General features: G+C 43.7%; 1 protein-coding gene across 1 annotated transcript; it reads right to left on the bottom strand.

Moving 5' to 3' along the window:
- Positions 1-318: 318 nt before the first annotated feature.
- LOC148823368 (uncharacterized) lies at positions 319-9,025 on the bottom strand. Its single transcript, XM_088926780.1, has 2 exons — positions 8,741-9,025; positions 319-3,211 (listed from the first exon to the last, which is right to left on the bottom strand). The coding sequence occupies exons 1-2, from the start codon at positions 8,751-8,753 to the stop codon at positions 1,950-1,952; spliced, it is 1,275 nt and encodes a 424-aa protein (XP_088782906.1). The 5' UTR covers positions 8,754-9,025; the 3' UTR covers positions 319-1,949.
- Between the last annotated feature and the right edge of the window lie 648 nt (positions 9,026-9,673).

Raw genomic sequence — 9,673 nt, 5'->3', positions numbered from 1 at the left:
CACAAAGGGTTGTGGGAGTACTGAACAAGCTGCCCAGGCGAGTTCTTGAAGATGATAGTTATTTCTTTCGCCAAACACAATGAGAAAATGTTTGGGTCAACTGGTTACTGAAAAAGAAAAAATAGTAATTTGGACAGAATGGCCTCTCATTTGTAAGGTTGTACCCAGTGTACCCGAGACAGACAGCTTGATTCCTACTCTGCAAAAGTCTCTAAAAAACAATTCTGAGTAAACATCAGACTTAATGACCTCCATTTCCTTCATTAACCTACTGTTTGTTAGGTCAGCATTGTCTTTGGAATAAAGCTCACACAGCTATTTTAGTGAAAATATTTATTTTGTTTTTCATGTCTTTTTTAAAAAAGAAATATAGCATAAATATAAACAAACATTTCTTAAAAGAAATTAGACATATAAAATTAATTCTTTATCTCGAAAAAAATGCTGGTGCCTTGCAAGTCTAGGACCAAATGATGATGTACAATCAGTGCCTTGCAGTATTTGTTTTCAACTGTACTTCAGTGCATTGCTAAGTGGAGTGGTTTGTCCTGCTTAAAACATTTTGCTTTTAACAGATTTTTTACAGTATCTGTATACAACTGTAAAGGTCTGTGCTACTTATAAAAGCTAAACAGAATTCTTGAAATCTAAAATGGGCACAAGTTCTTTTAAAAAACACAATGCAACTTATTCTTAAATTCCAGGAAGTCCCCCGCCCCCTCTCGAGACTGAGATACTTTATATAGCAGACCACGCTGTTACTTGTGGCCATTTCGATTGTCTAAAAGTCAAGAAAACTCCGATCAGACCTGAATTTTTTTCTGTGGGGTGGAATCTAGACTTTTTAAAATATATATATATAGACAGACGCAAGGTATGAGTGTATGCTTTATTTAGCAGCTCTTGTGGGAAGTTTCTGTTTGCTAGCTGCTTGTGAGCATGTATTAGCAAGTCCCTTGATCCTATCTGCTCTTCACTGCCCTGCTGCTTATCTTGATCAACTTTTTCCACTTCCCCCCCTCTCCCAGAGCTGATCTGATCTACGTCGAAAAAAATTTCATTAGCAAATAGTAACCTTTCACAACTGAGGTGCCGTGTTTTTTTGTGTGTGTGTGTGAGTAAGAGAGAGAGTCTGTGGCCCTGTTCTTATAAAGACTAGGAATTTCTCTCTGAGATATCAGCAGACCATTTAAACATGCCTAAGCAAGAAGTTCTCTCCTTTAACATTATTAAAAGGCAGAAAAAATAAATAATAAAACATTTGGATTTCTTTCCAGTGGACTGCTTTAAGGCACTGTCAACGCGATGGTATGCTACTATAAGACTGACCTGCGTGAGAAGGTCATACATGCATACCTCACTCTGAGGAGCAGTATGGTACACTAAGCAAATTGGACAGGAACAACACCCAACACCTTCACTATCTCCTCAGGGCAAAAAAAAAATCACTAGAACGGTTTGCCCATCACCCGTCATTTCTCAGGACAATGGTCCCAACTGCACATATTTAGAAAAGAAACCCAGTGTTTGAACTCCAGTATTGAATTCAACCACAGCAAAGCTGTGCTGTGGAAACATATGCTTAAGAAAGTGCGCAGCGAAAGGTGAAGGCTAGAATCGCAGCCATTTCAACCATATCATTTTCCTCTGTGTTTAATAACGAATTTTTCAGTCTTTTTTTTTTCAGTGTTGCACTTCCAAAGTCCTCATATATCAAAAACATTTCCTTACGTTAATAAGGAATACCACTGCAATGGACAAAAAACATCACATCAGTCCCCGCGTTCAGAATTTATACAGATACCTGCCTTTCAATGCTACATTCCTCCTTTACGGTGCTCACAAAGGTGTGAAGTCCTACAGATCTGACTCAAAACTGTGCCTGATCATCGTGCACAGCCAGTGCACGGTAAGAAGGGAGGGCTTGCTAAAACCGCTCAAAATTAATTTCACGAGAGGTCTACATTTTCATACTCTCCATGATCCGAGTCCTCAAGGTCAATGCCTGGTACCAGGTTGTAGTATTCAGTAGACTGGGTGAGGTACAGTTTCTCCCGGTCAGCAGAGTCCTTCAGGACCTCGGAAACACTCACAGTTTCCACATCCGGCTTGCCGTCCTCCAGAGGCTGCCTGATCTCCTGAGAGTCCATGCTGGAGGCCATGTTGGTGATGTCAGAGATGGGCGGGACCAAAGAGTCCACCGAGCCCAGTCTGATTTCCACTTCCTCATACAGGTCCCGGCTGCTGCCAAGTAAGGCGGTGGAGGGCCTGAGCATCAGCTGGTTTTTTAGGAGGACGTTCTTCTCCCCTTCGCTGGGCAGTGCCACCTCGCAGGGCTTGTAGTGATGGTACCGATCCAGCATCCAGTCTGACCCGTTCCGGTCCACTGTGCTCAGGTGGTTGGCGTGCTTGGCTGGTTTAAAGGTGCCCTCTTTCCTCTTCCTCTTCCTCCCGCAGCACCAGCAAAACAAAAGGACCAAGACTAAAGCCAGGGGCAGGAGAACAAAGAGGGCTGTCAGCCGGTGGGACCTGCACACCTCTGTACTGTGGACCATCCACACCCTTTTGCCATTTAAGTTCTCAGGAGAGGCGCAGGTCAGATTTTCCAACACCCGGCTCCAATCAGTGACATTAACCCCCTGTGGCTTATTGTATCCCTGCAACGTCTCTATCAGGGCGCATGTGCAGTCCAGGGAATTGTTGCCGAGCTCCAGCTTCTGTAGGCTTGGCTTCAAGAGCCCAAGGGCGAGAGCTGATGGCCGAATGAAGTCAAGATGCAGCTCCTCCAAGTCATCGGAGGCCTGCAGAAAGTGATCCGGCAGCCTGTCCAGCCTGTTGTCCTCCAGGTGGACGGCCCTGAGGTTGCTGGCGTTGGCCAGGAAGTGCTCGGGCAGCAGAGTTATCCTGTTGTGGTTCAGGAACAGCTCTCGAAGGAGGAGGCCATCGGAAGCGGCCACGTCCCGGATCTCTGTGATGTTGCAGCTGGAAAGATCCAGGATCTTAAGAGCCTGCAGCTGAGAGAAGAGGCTCCACTTGACGCTGCCAAAGGAAGAGCCGGAGTAATTCAAGCAGCATGCCCCAGAGGACACGGCGCTGGGAAACGTCTGCAAAATGGTTGCTTTGGGACACTCGCAGGCCTCCTCTCCCTCCACCACGGGCGCAACCCACAGCACCAGGAATCCCCAGAGCACGGCCGTCCCCCAGCAATCACCTGAGAGGAGGCAGAAGAGATACGCTTAACAAAAGAATCCATGCTTTTTATAGATGCGTCTCAGCTCGGCACGGAATCGCTTTGGAAAATCAGCATTTCTGCAGGCAAAGAAAAGCAACCCTGCAAAACATCTCGCACTACAAGAATAATAAAATACTCCCCAAGTGCTTCAGCTAGCCCTGTGTAAGTTATTTATCTTTACATGATTTATACCAGGCCTAGCACCACCAAATTATTAATTGAAATACAATAGTTGACCTTGCCACAGGAAGGAATGGGTCAGTTTTTGGATCTCCTGTTGTGTTAGCGTTTCCCTGGTTAACAGTCAAGGGAATATTCAAATCGTACGGTACAGGATCTGGCCTGTTTGAATCTTTCACAGCGTAGTGTAGTCATCTCTGCAGTGTGCAATCTGGGTGGGCTACTATGTCTTGAGAGTTTATATGAGCCAAGAAAAATAAGAGATTAAATTCAGTTCCTCGCTGCTTGTTCATGAATTATTCCATAGCACGGTTTGTAAGTGTAGGGCTGTTGATTCAGGTATGCTGGCTAAATTCTGGATGTGTACAACTTAACTTAACGACTGAAGCATTTTCTGACATCTCCATCTGGTGTGCTGCGTGATGTGGCAGGTGGTACAGAGTGTCACCCACCAGGGTGCTGTACTTCAATTGTATTGGATAAAATGGAAAACCTTCTACAAATACGAATTACCAGTAATTACCATAACAAATTGTGTTGCAACTGCTTTTATAAAAGAGCACATCAAAGACAGAGAGGGCTATTTTAATCTTATTTAAATAACAATTTTGTGCGACGCAGAATCAACGCTGTATTTCTCTGCATTATGCAGAACTTCTGTTGCCACCGGGAATTGTTAATTGAGCAAATGGGGATTTACGAAAAAATGAAATCTGTGGCTTTAAAAATGAATCATTTGAAATGCACAAGACAGGTGAGGAATGATCTAAGCACCACTTGTTTGGATGGAATTTGGAGAAAAATCCCTTTCAAATCCCGTGGAATTCCTGTGAATCTGCGGATAAAATCTCATTCCCGTCCTTTTTTTTTTTTTGCCCTCCGAGTTGTCCTGCTTTGCAAAATCTGGGCTGCGCAAGTGCACCTTGGCAATTACCAGTTCTGGAGCAGGCATAAACATCCGTTGGCCTTAGCAACCGAGAGCAGGTTTCCAAGCTCTAATGACCTGCCCCAGGGTTGGCATAGAAACTGGTGCAGTTGGGAGTCGTGCGTCCCCAGCCGGCACTGACTCAGCCTCGCTGTCACAGACCCCGCAGCTCAGAGGAAACCCTACCCTGGGAAAGAACAATAACCCCAGATCCTGCCTGAGAGAAGGCCAGTTCCAGCGGGCTGAAGGAGGCTGAGAGAGATGGTAACATTTACAGCCAGCAAAGGCAAACTTTCAACACACGGCAAACTTTCAGCACGTTCTGGGGGCGGTTCAAGATCTGTTGCGTTCTGACAACGGGGAAATAAAGCTTTTTACAAAAAGCCAGAAAGAGCAGTATAGTTATAGATAGAGAGTGAAGTATGCATTTGTCAAAAGTGGCTTAACACAAAGAACCACAGTGCTTTTTTAAAGTCAGCAAAGACCAAGCTGACCAAGCACGATGAAGGACTTATGAACGATCCAGAAGAACAGCAGATCCTTATGCCTGTAACATTCAATTTAGTCCTTAATCCAAGTGGTCCTAACAGCTAATTCCTGATAGATGCTATAACATACTCTTTTGGTTCAATTCTATGTCTTCCAGGATCATTGTACAGAGCATTTTCTAGTTCCTGAGAAGAAAAAAAAAGGCTTTTCTTGCAGAGCCAAGACAAGTGGCATCTCCATTCTTACACATGATCATGGGTATGCACAACCATCACGATTCTCATCTTTACACCTACTTGTCTTCCACTTACTACACTTCCAGCTTCACTACAGCTACACCCATCAACTGTTCGGCACCCGTCACACTGTGAGGGAGGAATGTTCAAGGCACTCCCTTAGAAAAAAGACGAATGCCTTTCTGTAAAAAAAATAGATGAGGTTTCCTATCTTTCAATGCAAATTAATATTTAACCTGGAATAAGTGATGGTCTCAGTTTGAGACAGACAAGGTCTGATCAGTACTACTTTGCCCCCAAAAAATCATCAGATTTTGATGCATTGGTCAGAAGCTGTGTACGCTGCACAGATTTTCTAATTGCAGTCTTCTTGTTTTTTTCTGTGGCTATGCTGCAACTTTCAAAGCAGACTTGGCACAGCAGTAAAGTAGGAGGGTTTTCACTTGTCACTATGAACCAAAAAAAAAAATGGGGTTCGGTCTCCTGAGACTCCAGATAAACTTGGCTGATTATTCCTGTCCTCTAAGCAGGACTTAAAGGGCAAGAGTGCCCCAGAATGGAAACACTGTGGGAATAAAACAACCCTGATGAACAGCAAACTCCTTGACGTTATTGTTTCAGAGCAAATGCATGTTGCAAAGGATCACATACCGGAACCAGATGCACATTTTAAGTCAAACTTAAAAATCTTTGTTCCTAAAAAGGGACAGAACTACATGTTTATATATGAACTGTTTCCAGTGGACTTTACAGTGTAAACTGAACTGATTGCTCTGGAGTCATCTTACCCCACACTCTAGGGTCACCGAAAGGGCATACCATCTCTAAAAGGCATTCTTTTAACATGTTCCCTGTCTCTACAAACTCACTTTTTATCGACTTAGAATTAGAAACGGCATGATCAATATCATGCAGAAGGAGCAGAACTTATTTTCTTGATCCAGTCCTTGCCACTGGCCATTCACATCAAGCCCATTGATCTGACGCAGAATGAATACGAATGCTGTACAACAGGAATTCAGTTTTGTTCTACTGTATTTACCGATATGCAGTCATGATGCAGTGATTAATATTGGATTTGCATTTCTTTTTTGTCTCCTTGAAGAAGCACTAAGCACAGTCTGCAGCCGTGTGTCACTGTGCCAGTAGCAGCAGTCCAGAGGACTTGATCCAGCCAAAGACTTTGCTTTATTTTCATGCTGCACGGATCCAGGGTGCAGGGCCTCCTGAGGCAGGCTCACTGAGCCGCCTTGCAAAGCACCACCTGCTATTCAAGAAGGCAGCCGGCTGTCCCATGCCTGCAAGCCTGACTAGATCCTGAAGATCGTTCAGCACGTAGACTACATTTGAGTTACATATGAGTAGCGACAAAAAATTGTAGTTCTAAGCTATCATTGCCAAGAGGACAAATGCCATGCACTCAGGAGACCTGCACGTACCGATGGAGATCAGCACAAGACGAAATTACGAGATGGTGGAAATTACCATCTAACCTTGAGACCAAAGAAAGTCCAGTTGAAAAAAATGTGAATTTATTCCTCAGGTATGCTAAATTCATTTAAGATATTATATATGTAGAAACCTAAATGTATGTTATTAAGTACTACGTAGAAGCTGGTGGGGCTATTAAAACTGAGAACATAACACAAGTCTTTACCCAAAGGGTGGTGGGGGTGTGGAACAAGCTACCCAGCCATGTTGTTGAAGATGATAGTCTGGTTTCTTTGAGGAAACCGCTGGATGAGATCCTGGGATCAACTGGCTAATAACTACCAAACAGGCTGGAATGGCTTCCTCTCGTTTGCAACAATTAATTTGTTCTGAAGTATCTTTTTACGGCAGCACACATGCACCTGAGCTGTCCTAAAAGTAGGTAGAGTGTATAAAGACGACGAGAGGTGTGAAATGCAAATATTCGTGCAGTGTAGAGGAAGTGACCTCGCTGATTCTCTGTCTCACAAAGAGACCGTTTGTTTAGTTACTGTCCTGTTGCCCACGGTTACTCGGCGTGCAGCCCTACAAATCCATTGTGCTTCGCTGCTTCACTAAACCCAGTAATGTCAGGGGTTTGTATTGATGATCCTGCGAATTTGCAAGGTGTGAGTCTAAATTTAAGCCCACTGTGCCTGTTGTGTTCTGTCACTGAAATATGAAGTCTGGACGTCGGGGAGAAAGATAAATTGATGTTCTCTCTCCGTTACTTTTTAATGGGCTTTTTAATCCCATACAAGGAAGTAAGCAGTATACACATATAAAAATGTATTTGAATCTGTATGCATGTGCAGTTTATTCCAAATCTATCAGTTTTCATCTACCTTCGATGCTTCCCCGGCTTTAATGAAATAGCACTATTGTGATCATTTCAGATATTCATATTCTGTTCTTTTATCACACCGTGTGATAAAAGGCTTAAGCTGAAAATAAATATTACTTTGCCTTATTAATCAGAAGCGTCGCGCCCATCCAGGAAGCGTGAAAAATTCATTAGTACAAAGTACATTCACCTCCTAAGACGTAATCTTCGAGGTAGTTTCGGTTTTACTGTTCACAGGCTTCCAGTGAGCTGTAGTACCTTAAGTGTACAATAGGTCATAGTCATACTCAGAATAAAACTAGACAAGACGCCGGGGAGAATTTTGCAGCCATAAAATGTGAAAATAGAGCGGCTGTGAGCGACTAAAGTTAGAACACATTCCGAGTAAGATCACTGCTCTCGGCCTTTGCCAAACAATAAGGGTATATTTAAGAGGAAACGGAGTGTGCTCATTTAACGCGCAGGGATGATCTTATTCTGAAGAATTGCGCACGTTTTTTGTCTTGTCGAGCGTGTTTAGCTCACTCTGGCATTCACCGCCGTTTCACAAAAAAAAGAAGTGACTTTTCTGTGTTGTTTCTGTCGCTCGGTTGATGTGATGGACCTCTCGGTCAGGATAAAGCTGCGCTCTCTCTGTGCCCACTATGGTGGAGGACAGTTTCAACACATCCCGCGGCGATCAATGAATTCGCACACTTGCGGATCTAGACTGTCCAGACAAACTGCGGATTATTTCGTACTAACAACTGGCTGCCTCATGCATCACGCATGGTGATTTCTTTATTACCTTACAGTAAGAAAAGAGAACTACAGCATAGCGTTTCCTTCAGTAAAGCTGGCTTCATCATTTATTATGTACTTCTGTCGTGATCAAACTAGTCTGAAGTACCACCCTATGGTAAATGAAACAAAACCTGTATTAACCAATTATCGGTTAACCGAATGCGTGTGTTGTGCGCCACGCTATACTACTGTACTGTGGGGGCAGCAGCATAATAATTCATCGATTCTCATCGCACGTACTTTTTAAATCGCCCAGGTTGTCAAGGACTAGTCGTGCGCAGGGCTCCGCCGAGCCTGAACAAACCTCGTAAAACATGACAAGTTTCTTTACGGTCACCCGAACAATTGATGATTCCTGTTTTCAACGGGTGTTGATATAAATCAAATATCCACACATTCATAATCAAGGCGTGGTGCGCTGTCTTTTAAAACAGCTTGATTTTTTTTTTTGCGGTCGGCGCGATACTCCATCGATTTTCTGCTTCCTTTTGTAAATGAAGTTAACAGCCGACTTCACAACAGGTTTTTTTTTTCCCCGTGGCAAATACGAAGGTGCTTTATTAAGTCCAACAAAGTCTTACCTCCCGATGACATGACTGTAACCTGTTTCACTCTATCCCTGTAACAGGCTGGGCTGGGCGCACTGTTTACGGACCTGCTGCGCTTCAGCTGGTGTCGCTTAGCGCTGATTTCTCAACGCCTGATGTGAGTTGAGATCGGAGCGCCCCCCCCCTCTCTGGGTGTGTCCTGCTGTTATTTCCGAATGAGGAATGTGTAAAATCGTGTTTGCAATCATGCTGCACCTTTTTAAAAGACCCTACCGGTCACACATATACACCTCCATGCTGAAACAACAGCCTTTACCTGTACAAAAGGCTTTGTAATCCAAGACAACATTACTTAGCGCGGTACGGTGTCAAGACTTGTTAAAAGGTTTAAAGCACGCTTACTTATTTAACCCCAGGGTGCCTGCGACGCACGACACCCCCCTCGTGTCTTGTTTTATAAGTGAAATACTCCAACCCAGAAATCCGAGCTCAGCCGTGTCATCGAAAGGATTAAAACTTGAAGCCAGGTAAGGAGGAGAGTTCAGTGAGTCACCGCAAGGTGTGCTGTGTATTAACTGATAAACGCGTTTTAATTATTCAAGAATGAAGTTCTCAACTGCGTTGCGTTTGATTTATTGCAATAGAAAGTTCAGACTACAGTGTCTTGACAAAACAGAATGATGAGTCAGCAGTGATCACAGTTTCATGAGAAACCGGGTGTAGTGCAGTTTGCTTTTCATGGCAAAGTGAGATTAGTTTTAGCAAGTATTACACAGCCACATTTTGAAGTTCTTTTACTTTGTATCAAACCACCGTGAAGTTACATCTTCCTCTAGTCCATCTTAACATTAGGAAAATCACGAATTAATTCAGGAGCGTTTCCGTACTGCCCAAAGTCTATGAGAATGCACTTGAAAGAATGTAGTAATTCCTCGAGTGGTGGGTAAACCGATGTAAGATGATTTT

The sequence above is a fragment of the Atractosteus spatula genome, chromosome 11 (assembly GCF_055471065.1).
Source record: "Atractosteus spatula isolate fAtrSpa1 chromosome 11, fAtrSpa1.hap1, whole genome shotgun sequence".
NCBI classification, from domain to species: domain Eukaryota; kingdom Metazoa; phylum Chordata; class Actinopteri; order Semionotiformes; family Lepisosteidae; genus Atractosteus; species Atractosteus spatula.
The sequence above is the reverse complement of the archived record's forward strand: the minus strand, read 5'-3'. Positions and strand labels throughout refer to the sequence as shown.